This window comes from Podarcis vaucheri (genome assembly GCF_965113315.1).
Source record: "Podarcis vaucheri genome assembly, chromosome: 13".
In the NCBI taxonomy this organism is placed as follows: domain Eukaryota; kingdom Metazoa; phylum Chordata; class Lepidosauria; order Squamata; family Lacertidae; genus Podarcis; species Podarcis vaucheri.
Window position 1 is genome coordinate 3,834,222 of NC_138751.1, and position 19,996 is coordinate 3,854,217.

At 44.9% G+C, this 19,996-nt stretch overlaps 1 protein-coding gene and 1 long non-coding RNA gene across 6 annotated transcripts in view; one reads left to right on the forward strand and one right to left on the reverse strand.

Moving 5' to 3' along the window:
• The window catches only part of DLG4 (discs large MAGUK scaffold protein 4), a 147,319-nt gene extending 128,012 nt beyond the window's left edge, over positions 1-19,307 (reverse strand). For 4 of the 5 annotated variants that reach the window (XM_082197579.1, XM_082197578.1, XM_082197577.1 and 1 more), the window contains exons 1-2: positions 13,299-13,415; positions 9,987-10,057 (exon numbers count right to left, since the gene is read on the reverse strand). In XM_082197579.1, coding sequence (XP_082053705.1) covers positions 9,987-10,057; positions 13,299-13,392 — 165 coding nt within the window. In that variant the 5' untranslated portion in view covers positions 13,393-13,415. Of the gene's footprint in view, positions 1-9,986; positions 10,058-13,298; positions 13,416-18,799 lie in introns of those variants that run through there. The other variant, XM_082197576.1, reaches the window with a different exon arrangement.
• Positions 1-19,996, forward strand: part of LOC309518154 — a 214,594-nt gene that overhangs the window by 108,863 nt on the left and 85,735 nt on the right. The gene's annotated exons all lie outside the window — the stretch shown is intronic.

Genomic DNA, 19,996 nt, shown 5'->3' on the forward strand with positions numbered 1-19,996 from the left:
CCTCTGAAAAAAAACAACCCCAAAACAGACTGTAATAGGTTAAATTTGGAGTTGAAGACAGGAGAGCTAAAAAGAAAAGATCAGATCCAACTGCCAGGAAAATATATGCCCATGAAAAGAGAGATAGAAATATATGGTCAAACGGATGTTGGGGTGGGAGGGAGGAGAGTTTTAAAAACTGCAGCTAAAATGCCTTGATCACAGAAGTGAGGGGGAGGCAGAAAACAGAAGATCTGCTGGAAATGGAGAGAGAGAGAATATCAGGGAGTATGTGCCAGTAGATATACATAGGTATAGATGCATGAGACAGACAGACAGACAGACAGACAGACAATGGGAAATGCTGTGTGTGTGTGCTTTTATATGTGTGCCTATGAGTCTACATAGAATAATAAATAATAATAATAATAATAATAATAATAATAATAATAATAATAATAATAATAATAATATATTTGATTTCTTACCCACCCTTCACCATAAGGTCTCAGTGTGGGTTTCAGCTATCTTGAAATACAATACGAAAAGCAATTTAAAACAGGAAGAAAGGAAGCTGCTTCATAATGAGTCAGACCATTTGATCCATCTAGCTCAGTACTGTCTACACTGACTGGCAGTAGCTCTAAGGGTTTCAGTCTCTGGGTCTCTCCTAGCCCTACTTGGAGTTGCAGTCAGGGATTGAACCTAAGACATTCTGCATGCCAAACAAACGCTCTACCACTATGGCCCTTCCCAAATTACAGTCACAAGAATAGGGTAGGTCCTAAATATATCATTCTCAGGTGGCAATGGTCAGGATAAAGAGGTGCGTTTTCACCATATGAGGAGAAACCTGGCGTGAAGGTTGCAGGTGCACCTCTGTAGGGAAGGAATTCCACAACTTAGGGACTGATTGTCCCTCAGTGGTGGAGCATCTGCTTTGCATGCCCAAGGTCCTAGGTTCAATCCGCAATGGCATCTCAAGGGGGGGCTGGGGAAAAACCCTGCCTGAAGAACCGCTGCCAGACAGTATAGACAATACTGGGCTAGACAGATTTACGGCCCAGCTCAGAATAAGGTACAGCTTCCCATGATCCTAACTTAGGGGTTGTCCCAGAGAACCACCACCCCAAAGCTCTGATGCCAGAGGAACTACCAAGAACTGATCATTCTCTGCTGATCTTAACACCTGAGAGGATCTGTGGGAAAAGAAGAGACCTTTCAGCTATTTGAGGCCCTAAGTCCTATTTGGCAGCCTATACTCTTCTTTTCGGTTCTTATAGGTGGCCCACCACCCCACAGTGGCTTTCAGGCCCTTCCCAAATGTCCCACATGTTATTAAAATTTATCTTTTCAGGTGAACACTTCCAACAGGAACCCTAAAACAGTCACTGATTTGACTTCAGCCCTTCCCACTTAGTGCAAGACAAAGCGAGTACAAGGCCAGCCAGATCAGAGACACCATGAGCAGCAGATGAGGGGGCCGAAATTTGAGGAGCACTTGCTTTGGCCCTGCAAGCTGTCTTGGGAGACAAGACATTCTGACTGTGCTTTTGAGGAGGCAAGCTTGAGAGACTCTTCAGCTGCTAGGCATTATGTCTCGCATTCTAGGAAGCGTTTTTAAATTTCTCTAAGGCAGGCGGAGCAAGAGATCTAACCCAAGAGGTTCCCCTGCACAAGCAGTGAGTTGTACCCCATCTTAATTCATAGGAGGAGGGACACCAAGATGCCTCCCTTCCCCATTACAACCAGGATATTTTTATTAGCATTCTTCCATAACAGGTGTTTGGCTGGCCTTCATATATACCAGGGATGGGAACCTTTGACCCTCCAGATGTTGCTGGACTACAACTCCCATCATCCCAGGCCATTGGCTGGGGCTGATGGGAGTGGGGACTCCAACAGTTTCTGCAAAGCCAAAGGTCCCTCATTCTGGAGCTAAACACAGAATGAACCCTTCTGGGTTGCCTGAACTACTGTTAATATTATAAAGCCTCACATGGCTCAGGGCCCCAATCCCCTTAGAGACCACCTTTCCCCACATGAACCTACCTGATCACCAGAGGCCCTTCTTGCCCCCCCCCTCCAAGAGAGGCACAGAAGTTGGCAGCATGAGAGAAGGCATTCTCAGTGGTGGCTCCCTGATTGTGGAGTGCTCTCCCCGGAGTGTTGGACGCACCTAATTCCATCAATATCAGCCATTGAGCACCAGTCAAAGACATTCCTGTTTCCCCATGCATTTGGCTCAATGTGGAGGTCACAGGGTATGACGATCCCCACACCTTTATTTGTGTTCATCTTTCAGCAGGGTGGGGTAGGATTTATCACTTTCTTTGTTACTACAGGATGAGCACCTTCCATCAATTAATGTTATTTTATCTTAGTGATGTACTTTAAGTTTTGTATCATGCAGGTTTTTGTAACTGTAAGTAGCTTTGAGACAGTTTAGTAGTAAATGACAAATAAATGCAATAATGATAATGATAATCCAGCTCGCCAAATCAGACAGTCTGGCACTGAAATTCATCATCATCATCATCTAACGAAATAATAGCAGTGATATTATTATTATGCAGGCTCCTAAGACCAGACAGTCTGCAGGATGCCAGGTTAGCAAAGGCTGCCCTAGGACTTCATAGCCATTGCTTGAAGTCTGCAGCATTCCCTTGCTACATATGGAAAGGTAGACTGCCCCAGCACACTGAGGAACCCTCTGGAACCCTCCAAGAATTTTCTGGCACCTTGCCCTCCAGCCAGCTTTAGCCCACACTAAACTGCTTCGGCTCTTGGGAGGGAGAGAATCTGTTCCTAGAAAAAGGACTTCCTTCCTGTCACATTGAAACTGGCGGCTGCTGCTCCTTCCTCTTATCCTCTCTCCGTCTCAGCAGACAGGATAAACAAACTCTGTGAAGTCACTCTCACAGTCATTTACACCAGCAACTAAAATTATGAAGTTGTGGGGAGTGGGGGGGCTGAATAATCTCTCTTCTGGAGCGAGGTTCAGTTGGGGAAGGAGATGAGAGAGGGCTTATGAGATCATGAGCGCTGAGAGGAAATTGACAAAGCAGGACAAGGGGGTGCAGAGACAAATAAAAATCATGGCCCACAAAAACCACGTCATCCTCAGAAACTAACAGAGAGAATATAAGAAGAGCTTTGTTTGATCAGGTGAAAAGGCCTACCCGGGCCAGCCTCGAGCTTCCAACAGGTGCCCTAATGGGAAGCCCTCAAGCAGAACACAAGGGCAACAGGGTCCTTATACCTGCTGTGGCTCTAAAAGCAACTGGTGTTCAGTGCTAGACTGCCCTTGGCCATGGAAGTTCCATATAAAGCTATCTCATGCCATCAGGCATCTCATTTAGCACACTTCCAAAGTCTTTTTAAAGTGATGGTAGAGGAAACTGAATCGGAGGCCTTCTGTGAGCAAATAATGTATTTTGTCACCAAGCAGAAGCCCCTTCCAAAAGCCAGTGGTGGATCTCTCCATCTCCATAAATCTGTCTTACCCTTAAGCTACTGACCACCACTCCATGGCAGAGAGTTCAATTCCACACTACTGTCAATCAATTGCAGAGGATAAGCTAGGGCAGGGATGTCCAACTGGTCTAATGGTCGATTGTGGGACCCTGATCGCCCCCCCCAAACAAAAGCTCGACAACTTTGGCTGATCCTCCCCCAAAAAAGCTTAACAACGCTGGTCAATACAGTGGGTCACTGCCAGTTTTTTTGTAGATCATAGTCTCTTGGAAGCTGGACGAGCCTGAGCTACAGTATTATTGGAGGGGGCACCTACCCATATCATTAATAACTGCATTAATTTCAGTCATCTCCCTCTTATGCCGACATTTCCTTGGCCCAGCCAACTGTCCCCCTCCCTGCTAGTTTTTAGCAGCCAAGAGATGATTACTGAGGGGTTATGCTGAAGGTATAGAGAATGGATCTTTTATCCCCTTCCAGTGGAACTAGCGTATAAGATTGCTCTGCACAAAGTCCCAAACACTTGAGCTTGCTCCAACCTGCTGATCATTTCAGTTGACCTTTTCAGCAGGTCTGGCGCCAGCTGTCAACCATGTCAGGCATTTGACAAGGGGCCCAGAGTCTCAACAGAGCCCCTCACTTGCCTGACCAGGTTCCGCTGCCATTCACTGCTAAACAGACCTCAGAGGCTTTTCAGCAACAGGAAATGGTCCCACTTTGGAACAGGAGCCAAACTTGAGCCCCATCTGTGCTAGCTTTCCTCCATTTTTATGTCACTCAAAAGTATTATTAATGAACTTATGTAATGCCCTGGCCCACAGATCTATAAAATTTACTAATTTCATATATCTATAGTTCAAGCAGGATTATAAATATATTAAATCTGTGGATTTAACAGATGTATGGGGCAAGGGATTGCATTTTGGGTATTGTAAGATGGCAAGTGGTCACCATGGCTGGGAGCAGAGTTTAGCTCCCACTCAAAAGTGGTGGTGCCCATCCATCAATGAAGTGAATCCAGAAGCCCAGTGGAGGGGCAGTGAGTGGTGCCAACGCAGCCACCACCAAAGCAGCAGAAGCAGAAGCAGCAGCAGAGAAAGCATGTGGTGGCCGTGGCAGAGCTGAGCCAAGATCTGCTTAGCTCATCAGCACTGTGCCAAGGGCAACTCTAGTTCTGGTGTTTGTCCTGCTTCTCTGCACCTTTCCCTGCTCTATGCTAGCCATTTTGAGATGAGACAAGCAGAACTGTACCCAGGATTCAAAGTGTGGCTGCCCTATAGATTTGTATAAAACCCATGAGGAAACAGGCTAGCCTTATCTTCTGTCCCTTTCTTAACCCACCCTAGAGCAGGAGGGTCATTGGTGAGAAACAGAGAGAAGGCAGATCTAAATTCCAGGCCTTCCAGGATCTGCCCCTCTTTGAGCAACTGCATCTGTGGAGAAAAGCACACTTTCATGCCCCACAAGCCATGCTCTGCCCTTCCCTCACTGGGACTGCTCATTCTCCTTTACTCAGTCCCTATACATGCTTCCCCATCTTCTTAGCAAGGACCATGCTTGTAACATCAATAAATAATCATTCTCAGCATTTATACATAGATTTATGAGTGTTCAAACATTGCTTTAACATGTAATGCATCAGAAATCCTTATAAAGGCAGGTCCCTATTATTCTTCCCAAAGCCATGCAGTTAATCAAGAGAGCCAGTTTGGTGCAGTGGTTAGAGGTATTGGATTAGAACCTGGGAGACTAGAGTTCAAATCCCTACATAGACTTGAAACTCACTGCATGGCCTTGGGCCAGTCATAGTCTCTCAAGCTAACCTACAGTGCAGGGTTGTTGTGAAGATAAAACAGGGAGTAAGTGAACAATGTATGCCACCTTCAGCTCCTTTGAGGACACATGGAATTTAAACGTGTTGAATAATAAAATAAAAGAATTGCACTTCAAAGGACACACTCCAACCAGGCAAAAACACATGGAAAATGGCCCATAAGGGGTATTGTCTGGGGACAGACAAAGGGCCGTATAGAGAGTTTTAGAGGGCTGCTTCCAGACCCCATTCCTGTTATAATTCACCCCATTCAGCAGCCGCCCCACTGCAACATTTTGAACCAGCTGTAAGCTTCTGGACATTCTTCAAAGGCAACCATACGCAAAGCCCATGGTAGTCATTCAAATGAGTTTTAATACAGACATGGCCAGATCTGACACATCTAGGAAAAGGTGTAGTTAGTACATCAGCCCTGGTCATGCAGAGACTCTCAGTCACTGCAGAAACTGGGGTCTCCAGGAGTGAACCTCACCTCATAAATTCTACTTGTTCTTGTTTCACATCCTTATCCTGCCACTCTGCCCTGGTTCCTCATGAACTGCTTCTATATCCATCCCTGCCCTGTCAACCTCCATTTGACTATTTTGGTGCTGGGGGGAAAGAAACCTGAGCTTGAACCAACCATAAGTTATGCTCATAATAGGCCCATTGAAATCAATGGGCTTAAGTTAGTCACATTCATTCATTTCAATGGGACTGCTCTGAGAACAACTAATGTTGGATAGAACCCTGTCGCTGTAGAGGCCCTGATCTAGACAGGTCTCCGCTCCATAGTGGGGTGAAGGTGGGAGAAGAGAAAGGGAGCATAAGAAGAGTACTGCAGCAGCAGCTGAATCAAGCCAAAGACCCGCCTAGTCCAGCGTCTTGTTCTCGTAGTGGCCAACTAGATGCCCCAATGAGAAACCCACAAGCAAGACATCTCCAGTGTGTGACAAACAGAGCAGAGGTGTTGGTGAAGAAGTATTCCCCCCTCTCTTTCACATGCATGCGCGCACACACACACACACACACACACACACACACTTAACCGGTGGAACTCACTGCTACAGGAAGCTGTAACAGGCAGCAGCAAGAGAAATAGATAATCATAGAATAGTTGGAAGGGACCCATGGGCCATCTAGTCCAACTGCCTGCAATCTCAGCTAAAGCATCCATGACAGATGGCCATTCAATCTCTGTTTAAAAACCTCCAAGGAAGGAGAGTCCACCACCCCTCGTGGGGGTCTGTTCCACTGCTGAACAGCTCTTACTGTCAGAAAGGTTTTCCGAATGCTTAGTTGGAATCTCCTTTCTTGCATCTTGAAGCCATTGGTTTGTGTCCTCCCTTCCAGAGCAGGAGAAAACAAGCTTGGCTCCCTCCTCTATGTGACAGCCCTTCAGATATTTGAAGATGGCTATCATATATACTCTCACTCTCCTCTTTTCCAGTCTAAACATACCCAGCTCCTCCAAGTGCTCCTTATAAGGTTTAATTTCCATACCCTTGATCATCTTGGTTGCCCTCCTCTGCACACATTCCAACTTGTCAACATCCTTCTTAAATTGTGATGCTCAGAATTGGACCCAGTATTCGATGTGTGGTCTGACTAAGTCAGAATAGAGTGCTACTATTACTTCCCTTGATCTAGACACTATACTTCTGTTTATGCAGCCTAGAACACCATTAGCTCTTTTTTTGCTGCTGAATCACACTGTGGACTCATGTTAAGCCTGTGGTCCACCAAGACCCCTAGATCCTTTTCACATGTACTGCTAGTAAGCCCAGTGTCCCCCCATCCTATATTTGTGCATCTGTTCCTCCTGCCTAAGTGCAGAATCTTACATTTGTCCCTACTGAAATTCATTTTGTTAGCTACCGCCCAGTTCTCCAATCTGTTAAGGTCATTTTGAATTCTGATTCTGTCTTCTGCGGCACTAGCTACCCCTCCCAGTTTGGTGTCACCTAAAAATCTGATGAGCATCCCCTCAATTCCTTCATCCAAGTCATTTATAAAAACACTGAACAACAACAGGCCCAGAACAACACCCTACAGCACCCCACTTGTCACTTTTTCCAGGATGATGAGGAACCATTAATGAGTACTCTTTTGGGTAATGACACAGATGAGAAGGTTGTGGAGGTTACTACAGGTTGTGAAGTCCAGGACAAACTAAGTGAGGAACATGTCACTGACAAAGTAGGTAAAGGTAAAGGGACCCCTGACCATTAGGTCCAGTCGTGGACGACTCTGGGGTTGCGGTGCTCATCTCGCTTTACTGGCCAAGGGAGCCGGCGTACAGCTTCCGGGTGATGTGGCCAGCATGACTAAGCTGCTTCTGGTGAACCAGAGCAGCGCACAGAAACGCCGTTTAACTTTCTGCCGGAGCGGTACTTATTTATCTGCTTGCACTTTGACGTGCTTTCAAACTGCTAGGTTGGCAGGAGCTGGGACCAAACAACGGGAGCTCACCCCATCACAGGGATTCGAATCGCCGACCTTCTGATCGGCAAGTCCTAGGCTCTGTGGTTTAACCCACAGCGCCACCCGCGTCAGTACTGAAGCTCAAAGCCAATGAATCCATGTCTCCATCGTTTCAGGGCATGGGAAGGCACCTTTGGCCTCTAATTGGCTAGATTCATAGAAGCAGATCCACCGTGTGTGTGTGTGTGTGTGTGTGTGTGTGTGAGAGAGAGAGAGAGAGAGAGAGAGAGAGAGAAAGAGAGAAAGAGAAAGAAAGAGCCCACAGTTCTTTTCTCCGCTTCTCCTCCGTGTCTGTTTCCCTTCTTCCATTTTCCCAGAAGAGAAGCAGTGAGCTTAATTAACCAGAAGTTCACTCAATTAGAAAGAACATCCCCCAACAGTCCCTTAGAGTGCTCCCTCCAACCTATCCGATCCGAACAGTCTGTACTGCTCTGCATACAACATCAAGGAGTCTGGACGGTTTAATCTTCAACTTCCTGTTGCCATGTCTCTTGCTTAAATCATATATAAAGCTGCCTTATATTGTTGGACCGGCACCAGGATCTTAACCACACTAGCCCAGATCCATTCCCAATGGTGATACGGAAGACTAAATTTGGGATCCCCACTCGTGCAAGAGCTGGCTTACACCACACAGCCACAGCTCTTCCCCAAAAACATTTAGCTGTGTTCTGCCTCTCCCTGGCACCCATTTCCCAGTATTCATCTCCTCAAGGGAGAGAAACCTTCAGAAAAGGGCTTGAAATGAAAAGGGCTCTTGGGACTTCAGGTGTACAGTGGTACCTCAGGTTACATACGCTTCAGGTTACATATGCTTCAGGTTACAGACTCCGCTAACCCAGAAATATTCCCTCAGGTTAAGAACAGATGAGAACAGAAATCGTGCCCCGGCGGCGCGGCGGCAGCAGGAGGCCCCATTAGCTAAAGTGTTGCTTCAGGTTAAGAACAGTTAAGAACAGGTTAAGAACGGACCTCTGGAACGAATTAAGTACTTAACCCGAGGTACCACTGTAGAAAGATACTGCTTTGATGGCCCCAGGAGGGCCCCAAGGTCCGGTCTAAAGGCACATGATGCCATCACCTTGCTGAAGTTAAGCAAGTCTAAGTTAGAACAGTACTTGAATTGGTGACTGCCTAGGAACCACATGTATGTCGCCTTGGGTTTCATGTCAAAAGAAATAAGAGAGATATAAATGTAAAGAAATTTCTAAATTAAATAAATAAGATGATGTTAACTAGCTAGCTAGCAATCCACTCAGGGACCACAGAATCACTTCAATTTTACATTGGATTTTCCCCCCCATTGGTGCACAATAAGAACATTAGAAAAGCCCTGCTGGATCAGGCCAATGACCCATCTAGTCCAGCATCCTGTTCTCACAGTGGCCAGCCAGATGCCTGTGAGAAACCCACTAACAGGATCCAAGCAAAAGAGCCTTCTCCCCTCCTGCGATTTCCAGCAACTGGCATACAAAAGCACTGCTGCCTTGGACTGTGGAGGCAAAGCATAACTATTGTGGCTAGTAGCCATTATTTATTTTTAGATGATGGTGATGATGATGATGATGATTGTTATTATTATTATTATATACCGACATTGAAATGAATTGCAGGGGCCTTAGCAACAAAGTAAAATGTAAGATTGGATTAACAATAGATAAATTAATAAGATATGAATTTGCTGAATTAATTTCTAAAAAGGGATACAAGAATGGGAGACGTGAGGAAGTCGGGAAAATAAGTTAATTGAAGATGAGAAACTAAGAAAGAGGGAATTTTTGTTTTTTGTTATTATATGTGTTTTTATCTCTTTTTTCTTTTTCTTTTGATGTGTTCAATGTTTGTATTTTTGTATTGTACTGTTTTTTTGTGATGTTGTATTTTCTTTGTCTTTGTATGCTTTTTTATTGTGAAAACTTAATAAAATATTTTTTTAAAAATTATTATTATATACCACCCTTCATCAAAAGATATCAGGGCTCCTCACAAGATAAAAATACAAATAAGTAGCTAAAACAAAAGCGACAAACAATAGCCCTATCCTCCTCCATGAACTTATCTAATCCTCTTTTGAAGACATTCAATTTGGTGGCTATCACAGCCTCCTGTGGCAGCAAATTCTGTAATTCTACTGAGGCACACAATCCAAGGTTGGAGGAGTTGGGCTCAGGAGTACTAAGAAAGCAAACAGCTATAGGAAGAGGAAGGAAACCACTGATAAAAGAGCACCTACCTTAGGCCGAGACCTCCGTGAAGTTGTGGGGCGAGTGTCTGAAATGGTCACTTCATAAAACTCCTGGATATCTAAACCAAGAGCATGGATGGAAAGTCAAATAATTTTTAATATTAGATAAAAGGGGGGGGGGAATCCCCAATATTTCTTTTTCTTCTTTTGTCTGAAAAATAAAAGCCACTATCTGGGAGGCACATTTTCACAAAACAGGCCTTGGAGGAGCCTCCTCTGCAAAGAACACCCTCCTGCAAGGTAGGCCAAGGGGAGCAGCTGGCCACACAGGTGTGGGAAGAAAAGGACTTAGGACTCCCCAGGTGCACACCAAGCGCCTTACAGCTGAGCTCCTAGATGCTTCCGGGCATCCCATCCCCACCTCCCTTCAGCCCAGCTCAGAAGTAATTATGAAACTCAGATTAAAGCCTATATTTAGACCCACGAGCTGAGCCAAACCCCTCCCTGGCTGGCTGGCTGAATCTCTGCAGGTGCAGCTCTGGCATCAGGAGGAGGAGGAGGAGGAGGAAGATAAGGAGGCTGCTGCCTCCTAGCATTAGGGAGACTGACAGGGCTCTTGGTCCCTGAAGCAAGGGTGAGAGATGAGAGGGCTGAGTGGCTGGAGGAAAGTAGCCCCCAAACCCATACACCTGGGCACCCTCCATGCTGAAAGCTCAGCAAGGCTCACCACAAGCTTCATCTTCCGCCTCCTCCCTCCCCTTCAAAGCTCAGGCTTTGCCTAATTCATAGAATCATAGAATCCTAGAGTTGGAAGAGACCACAAGGGCCATCGAGTCCAACCCCCTGCCAAGCAGGAAACACCATCAGAGCACTCCTGACATATGGTTGTCAAGCCTCTGCTTAAAGACCTCCAAAGGAGGAGACTCCACCACACTCCTTGGCAGCAAATTCCACTGTCGAACAGCTCTTACTGTCAGGAAGTTCTTCCTAATGTTTAGGTGGAATCTTCTTTCTTGTAGTTTGGATCCATTGCTCCGTGTCCGCTTCTCTGGAGCAGCAGAAAACAACCTTTCTCCCTCCTCTATGTGACATCCTTTTATATATTTGAACATGGCTATCATATCACCCCTTAACCTCCTCTTCTCCAGGCTAAACATGCCCAGCTCCCTTAGCCGTTCCTCATAAATTCCCCTCTGATTCCCTAATTCCCAATGAAGAAGAAAGTCTTCCCTAACTTTGGCCAACCTCTTTCCCCCACAATTCCCCTTCTAAACCCCAGCCAACCAACAAGCTCCTCCCACTTTTAAGCTTCACCCACCTCTCCCCCCCCCATTGCTTCATTGCTTTAAGACCCTCCTCAGTTTATCAAATTCAGATAAGCAATTGCCCCAGCTAGATCCTCTTCCCTTTCCTCAGGGAATTATGCTTCATAGACCCCAGCCTGGAGCTTTCTAGACGTTTTGGACTACAGTGGTACCTCGGGTAACATACGCGTCAGGTTACATACACTTCAGGTTACAGACTCCGCTAACCCAGAAATAGTGCTTCAGGTTAAGAACTTTGCTTCAGGATGAGAACAGAAATCGTGCTTCGGCAGCGCGGTGGCAGCAGGAGGCCCCATTAGCTAAAGTGGTGCTTCAGGTTAAGAACAGTTTCAGGTTAAGAACGGACCTCCGGAACGAATTAAGTACTTAACCCGAGGTACCACTGTACTATCAGCTGGGGCTGATGGGAGTTGTAGTCCAAAGCATCTAGAAGGCTCTAAGTTGGCGAAGGCTCAGGTACCCATTTCAAAAAGTATTTGTACCCCGTGATAATGCTAACCACACATCGTTGGCTATTTGAACCCGTGTGCAACCCGCCCACCTGCAAAACAAATTAAACACAGTTGCTTCATTTCCCCCCTTGGCCTTCTGCATTTTTAGCTCCTCTAAACAGTGTTTTGAAATCTTGGAAAATTACAGGACTTGAGATCCCTGCTCAAAAATAACTTAAGATCTTTTAATCTAAAAATATAGTCAGGAACTATTTTTCAAAAACTTCTCTCCTGGGAAACGGCGGTCATTGAAAATTTGAGTGGGAATTCTCCCTGCCCTGCCCCCTCCAATATGCAATGTCTGCTTGCCCATTTACACCACTATTTAGGAGAGGGATGCAGCTCAGTGGTAGAGCCTCTGCAGAAGATCCTAGGTCCAATCCTTGGTGGCATCTGCACATAGAACTGGGAGACATTCCCTGTCTGAAACCCTGGGGAGCTGCTGCCAGTCAGTGTAGAGAATATTGAGCCACATGGACCAATAGTCTCAGCATAAGGCAGCTTCCTCTTCTTTCTGCCTCTCCAAGAAGCTTTCAGGTTCTTTTTCGCTTCCTGCACACTTTCTCAGTAGCCCTCCTTCACAACGCCACACTTCATTGGCTTCTGAACCTAGTTCTCCAGCTTATCTATACATATGGGGCAGGCAGGGCTTATTAACTTCAAAGCCTCAGGCTGCATCAACAGAAGTCTAGGGTCCAGATCAAGGGAAGTCATAGTCACACTCGATTCTGTCTTGGTCAGACCACACCTGGAGTACTGTGTCCAGTTCTGGGCACAATTTAAGACAGATATTTACAAGCTGGAGTGTGGGCAGAGGAGGGTGACAAAGATGATCAAGGGTCTGGAAACCAAGTTGTATGAAGAATGGTTGAGGGAACTGGGTATGTTTAGCCTGGTAAAGAGGAGGCTGGGAGGAGATATGTTAGCATCTTCAAATATCTCAAGGGCAGTCACATGGAAGATGAGGGATAGGACCCAAACCAGTAGATTTAAGTTACAAGAAAGGAGATTCCAACTAAATATCGGGAATAAATTTCTGATGGTAAGAACTGCTTGACAGTGGAACAGACTCCCTCGGGAGGTGGTGGACTCTCCTTCACTGGAGGTTTTTAAGCAAAAGTTGGATGGCCGCCTGTCTTGTATGATCTCGTAGAGATGCCTGCATTGCAAAGAGTTGGACTAGATGACCCTTGGGGTCCCTTCCAACTCTACAATTCTTTTGTTAATCAAGATGAGTGTGGCTCTGAGCACATTCAGAGTGCATTCCCTGCCCTGCACCTCATACTCCACATTTGGGAGTTGGGCTGTTAGGAGGGAAATGACTCATGCATTGACTTTCAGAAACTAAACTACTTTTTCCTAACCTGGAGCCCTCTAGCTGTTTTGGACTTCAACATCTGGTGGGCCCCAGGCTTGGGAAAGCTGGACTGAGTACTGCATGTAAGCCCTGCCCCTTGCCCATTAGGCTCCTCCTCAATTCCTTCAAGCAGCACCCTGGCTTGCTCCCCCCATCAGTCCTGGTGTCAGCTACCTCCCATACGCACCCAGGAGAGCCTGAAACAGTTCGCTTTGGAAAATCCCAAGGAGTTTTTCTGCCTTGTGTCGGAAATTCTGGTCCAGCAACAATGACTCTTCCATGAGGCGCAGGGCCGCCGTCGTGTCTGGAACAGAGGAGAAGAGAAAGAGGGAAGGGGGTTCAACACCAGTCCCATACCCACAAACAAACACACATAAAAGGGAAGATTTGGTTTCCCCCCTCACTTGGAGAGGAGGAGGTAATGAGGCAACAGGACAGGGGCCCTGGAGTTAACCCCCCACTCTAGAAAGGGAAGATGCCATTTTTTTTCATCCCCGGCCTCAGTTTGCTCAGCTGTAAAATGGACATCCGTGCTATGGCCTGTCTCAAGTGCAGGCATTTAGGTAGGTAGGTAGGTAGGTAGGTAATTGTTGTGCATACCCAGTAATTCTATTTTATTTATTTAACAGAATTTGTTTGCCAATTAATTGTAAAAACCTCTAAGTAGTTTATATAAAATATACATTAAAATTATTGCTAAAAACTAGTTGACCTCCCCCCCCCAAAAAAAATAAAATAAAAAGAGTGATAAAATCACCAGTTAACAATATACAGTATAGAAGAAACTTACATCTAAAAATATTAACTTGACCAGTCTGGATTGGCTTGCCTACGCAGACGTGTTTTTAGCAGGCACCAAACACAATACCGTAAGGTGCCTGCCTAGAAAGAACATAAGAAGAGTCCTGCTGGATCAGGCCAATGGTTCATCTAGTCTAGCATCCTGTCCTCACGGGGGCCACACAGGTGCCTCTGGGAAGCCTGCAAACAGAACCCAAGTGCAGCAGCAATGCTCTCCCCACCTGCAGATCCTACCAACTGCTGTTCTGAAAGCATGTTGCCTCTGACAGTGGAGGGAGACTGCAGCCATCATGGCTAATAGCCGTTGATAGTGTAGCCTTATTGGACTTTACTAATTGGTAGGGTGAGCGTTGCTCCCGGACGGGAGGAAGGAAGTCAAATGACACCGAGGGTTGGTTCAGAGAAAGAGTTTATTCTGCTCTCTGGATAGCAGAAGGCACTTGTGTGGTCAGCTCACAGCAAGTCCAAAGAAATGAGAAATTTCATGCAGTATATATATCCTCCAGACACCCTCTCCCCCCTTCCCCAGGAATTCAAGCACATCAGCTTATACACATAAGTTGACATCCATGACCATAAACAGTTATTCCTGTTCCGGTGCTCTTGACGTGCCAAGTTCTTGACATGCCAAATTCTCCTTTAATTTGTCTAAACTTCTTTTAATACTATCCAAGTTCGTGGCCATCACTGCTTCCTGTGAGAGTAAGTCCCATAGTTTCAACAAGGCACTATGTGAAGAAGTACTTTTTTAATCTGTCCTGAATCTCCTAACATTCAGCTTCACTGGATGTCTGTGAGTTCTAGGAGTTATGATCAAGGGATGAAAACTTTTCTCTTTCCACCTTTTCCATGCCATTCTCTACCCACTTTCTTCACATAAAAGGTAAAGGTAAAGGTAAAGGGAGCCCTGACCATTAGGTCCAGTCGTGACCGACTCTGGGGTTGTGGCGCTCATCTCGCTTTACTGGCCGAAGGAGCCGGCGTACAACTTCCGGGTCACGTGGCCAGCATGACTAAACCGCTTCTGGTGAACCAGAGCAGCGCACGGAAATGTCGTTTACCTTCCCGCCAGAGTGGTACCTCTTTATCTACTTGCACTTGGACGTGCTTTCGAACTGCTAGGTTGGCAGGAGCTGGAACAGAGCAACAGGAGCTCACCCCGTCGTGGGGATTCAAACCGCTGACCTTCTGATCGGCAAGTCCTAGGCTCTGTGGTTTAACCCACAGCGCCACCCGCCTCCCTTCTTCACATAGCACATAGTTAAACTATGAAACTCGCATGAGACTGTGAAGGCCACCAACATGGGATGTTTTAATAGGAGATTGGACAAATTCATGGAGGCGGCTATTGATGGCTGCCAGCCATGTTGGCTATGCTCTGTCTCCACTGATACTTCTGATACCAGTTTCTGGAAGCCACAGGAGAGGCAGTGCTCAGGTCCTGCTTGTAGGTTTCCCACATGGAACTGGTTGGCCACTGTGGGAACAGGATGCTGGACTAGATGGGCTACTGACCTGATTCCATCAGGCTCTTCTAATGCTCTTAAGCCATGCTGGCTCTGCTTCAGCAAGGCTTGTTCTTCTATATGCCTGCTTATTTTTTCTTCCATCATATTTTCAGGATTCCCTTAGATTCCTTTTTTAAAAATTGGTGTTACATTGGCTATGGAAGCTGATCTGGGAGACAAGTTCTATATTTTTGTTAGAAGATCAGCAATTTAACATTTGAGTTCTTTCAGAATTCTTGGGTGGGTGGATGTCAACCAGATTTGACTATTTGTCAGTTGTTAATTTTTCTATTAGGCCTAGACTTCATCTCTCATCACTACTACCTGCCTCAGTTCCTCAGTCTCCCTTCCTGAGGCACCAAGATATGCCCTATATCGTCCTCTGTGAAGATATTCAGCTTCTCCACAATCTCCTTATCCTCCTTTAGGACATCTTTGACTACCTTGTCATCCAATGGTCTAAACTCTCCCCCCCCCCCCCGCCGTTAATGTATTTAAGCAACTTCTTGTTTGTCTTAATAGTTTTAACAATGTGCTCCTCATAATCTTTTTTTTTTTTTAGCATCCCTTACTGTCTGTTTGCATTTTTTTTTTTTTGCCAAAGCTTGTGTTCCTTTTTGTTTTATCAATTTGATGACTTCGTTTTTTTTCTGAATGGAGCCTTCTTATCTCTAATAGCTTCTTTGATTCTGCTTGTTAACCACATTGGCGACCTCTTAGCCGTCATGGTACCTTTCCTGACCTGCAGTGTACACTCCACTTGAGCTTTAACACTGTTTTTAAACAATTCCCCAGCATTCTGGAGTGATTTTAACCTCTTAATAATATGTTCTTACGATGTTCTTGTGAATTTTCAACACATATCAATGGGCAAGGAGATCCGGAGTGTAGATGCTGCCATGGTGAAAGATAGCTTCATTTTTAAATTATAAACTGCCTTGAATATTTTATAGAAAGCTGGGGTTTAAATGTTGGAAAATAATAAAATAAATGGTGCTGAGCCAGCCGCCTACGGAGAGCAGCGTACATAAAGAATCATCTGTTAATTGTTTCAGAAACATTTGTCTGAAGACATGTCCTTTTACTAGCCTTTCCCTGACCCACAAGATTGCACTCTCTTTATTACTGAATTTCTGTTTATTATAATGCAGTTTTATTGGTTTTGTGTTGCATTTTATCTACCGCTGGGTATAGCTGGGGAGGCTACTGCATCTGAATGCTTCAAAGGGACGAGCCTTACTTTAAAAAAAAAATCAAATATGTGAAAAATTCAGAGGGAGATACCCCATAGAGACTGTCCCATTCGTTGTGCATTGGAAATGTGGGAACAAAATGGACAAAATGATAGGAAAGATTCAAAACCTGCGGGACGAGAGATTTACAGAAGATTGGAGTAAGTATATGAATTACCTGAAGAGCAACTGTAATCAACAAATTACGCTAGTAGGACTACAAGAAGTTTTGTAAGGAGAAATATACGAAGTGTTACAAAGTATAAAAAAATAAAAAAAATCCTTCCAGTAGCACCTTAAAGACCAACTAAGTTAGTTCTTGGTATGAGCTTTCGTGTGCATGCACACTTTTTATGCACAAGTATAAAAAGATAGAGATATTGGTTATGAGTTTGAAATGTAATAGGGAAGATAAGGAATGCATACTAAGAGATTAGATTGGAAAATTTTCAGACAGGACTGATGGAAGCCAAAAAAAATTGAATAAGATGTAAAAGTATGTTTAATTACTGTTGAAAACGATATGTTAAAAAACTAATAAAAAATTATATATATAAAAAAGGAAATGTTGTGGAACGTTATCTTAAATTAGAACGATGATAGTCCATAAGAAGTGTGAGGTAACATAATCTTGCAGTCTTCACCCGCACAAAATTTATGGCGTGTGGAGAATGAGCAAAAAGGGGATGGAGGTGACCTCTCTCTCTTCAGTCTAAGACATGGAGGGTGGGGGGACGGGACCTTGTGCTTTCAAGTGAATGTATGAAGATACAGGAACCACAAAATGGTGTCCCTTCCCCGCCAAGGGAGTGAAGATCAACACGAGGAACAATGAGGGAATAAAGATCTACACCGGGAACTGCTGTCTCAGTGGATCCTGCCCCCTGAGGCAGTCACCCCACCTTGCCTCATGGGTGGCAAAAGGGTGCTTTAATTCAAATTACCCATCCTATTTTGCTTGATGAATAGTTCTCTCAACTGCCCATGGCTCCTTTTTGCCTCATGGGGCTGCCCGCTCTGGGCTTATAGAACATCTCAAATCATCTCCCTATTGGAATTCCACTGCCACTATGTAAGATACAATTATTTCTGAGTGACAATCAATCAATCAATCAATCAATCCAAACTGACTGTCTTTCTCACAGCCCAGATAGCCTGGCCAAACATGAGGCAGTTTGAGCAAGAAATCTTCATTATTGCCATAAAATCTTGTCTCAGGTATACCAACCAATGGTCTCAGGTGTATCAAGAAATATATAAAATAATTAAATCCCCTGTTTAAGCCTCCCCACAACTGTCATGGCTGACTGTGTGGACTGATAACATGAAAGCTTGCCGCTCTAAAGGACGTTTGACATGGATGTTTGCTGCAGCTAGGGTTTCAATAGCCCAGCAATAGAAAGCCTTGAAAAAAATATAGACTTAATTTAATTATTTTATGAAATTTATACAGTGCTTGACTGGAGGAAAAAACAAAACCCCTCAAAGCAGATTACATTTGTCTTTTTTTTTTGGGGGGGGGGGTAGAAATATACAATTTATGTGTTGCCTCTAGAGGGATGGACGATCCAGAACAATTTTAAGTCATCTGGTGATATTTTATTTCCTGTGCTTCTGACTTAAGAGGCTTGACATTCACCATCCACTCCAGCTCGGGAAATATGGATGTCTCGGTTTATATAGGTGTGTTGCCATGCCTTTCTCTCATAATTTATTGTTTGTGTGTGGTATGAGGTAAGACGCTTTTTGGGTTGTTGGCAATGCTCACTATGTAACAATAAAAAATAAAAGCATAAATAAAAGCTGGATATAACAGGGTCTTACATGATGCTTTTAATAAATGTCTGGATACTTAGCATTTTATAACAAGTGCTTAAACTTCTATTCCTAGCCTGCCTACTCTACCCCCTTCTCCTTTTCCCGCCAAAAACCCAACTGCCGTTAACTGTCACACGCACCTGTTCCAACTGTCACCCGTCACCCTCAGCCAATCAGCACACAGCACACGCCAACATTCCATCCCTCTCACCCTCTTACACTCATCTTCTTTCTGGTCTATCTAATATAGATCTAATATATCTAATATATATTTTGGAAAGTGGTTTCGACACCAGCCACCATTTTGATTCAGCACACCGACTTTTGACCTGACTTTGCCCTTCTTTTTGGGGGTGGGGGGGTTGTAGGTCCGGCCGCCTCTCGAGATCGCCATTGCCAAACTTGCCACAAGGTTTCCTGAGGTGGGCATGGCAGACGCTGTAGACGCTTTGATGCGGGTGCCATTTTGAATCAAGATGGCTGACCAAATGAACCCTAGTTAAGCAGCACCCAATAAAAAGAATGATGCAGGTCTGGGTCAGGTTGAAGCCCTAGCTTGGTTGGGTGGGTGGGTGTCTCCTTTGTAGGCTCAGACACCCCTCCTCACCAAACTCAGCATGAGGGTTCCTGTCGTCTGAAGGCTGGGAGCCATTTTGAATCAAGAGGGGAGAGCAAAATGAGACTTTGGCATACCCAGTTCCTGAGACCCCGTGAAGTCGCTGAGAGAAAGAACTCTTTCATTTAGCCTATAAGCTCATTTATTTTCTTCTGTTTTAAGTATACGATATATACGATATCTTTATTGTCATTGTCCCATGCAGAACAATGAAATTGAAAAACTACATAAAACTACCACAAAACTACATAAAACTACATTAAAACTGCATAAAACATTCAGAAACCCCTAAAAACTCTAAAACCCCATTTTAAAATACACTATACTAATGGAAGCAAGGCCTTTTGGGGAAAGGGTTGTAGCCTAGTGAGAGCACGCCTGTGTTTTGCATGCAGAAGGTTCTCAATAGCATCTTCAGATAGAGTTGGGGAAAATGCCCCAGAGAGGCAGTGCTGCCAGTCAGTGTTGACAATACTGAGTTAGATGGACCCCAATGACCTGACTCGGTCTACGGCAACTTCCTGTGTTCCCAAGCTTCTATGTTACACAGAACTCTAGGGTTGCCATACGTCCAACATAGCCAGGACTTGACCGTCACAAACAGTGTCTGGGCAGAATTCGCTTTTTAAAAAATGCCCGGGAAAATCCGGACGTATGGCAACCCAAGTCGGAAGTGCAGATTTTAGCTACCGGTAACAATATGGAGTCTAACACTATAGCAATCCAAAGAGGCACAAACAGGGAAGCCTGCTGCCTCCCTTCCTATTCATCGTGGCCCTAGGACCTCTAGCAATCCAACTCGGGGCAGCCCCGAATATCAAGGGAGTGGAAATAAAAGGTAAAACATATAAACTAGGGCTCTTTGCAGGCCTAATGGTCACGACACCACACCCTATGAATACAGCAATCA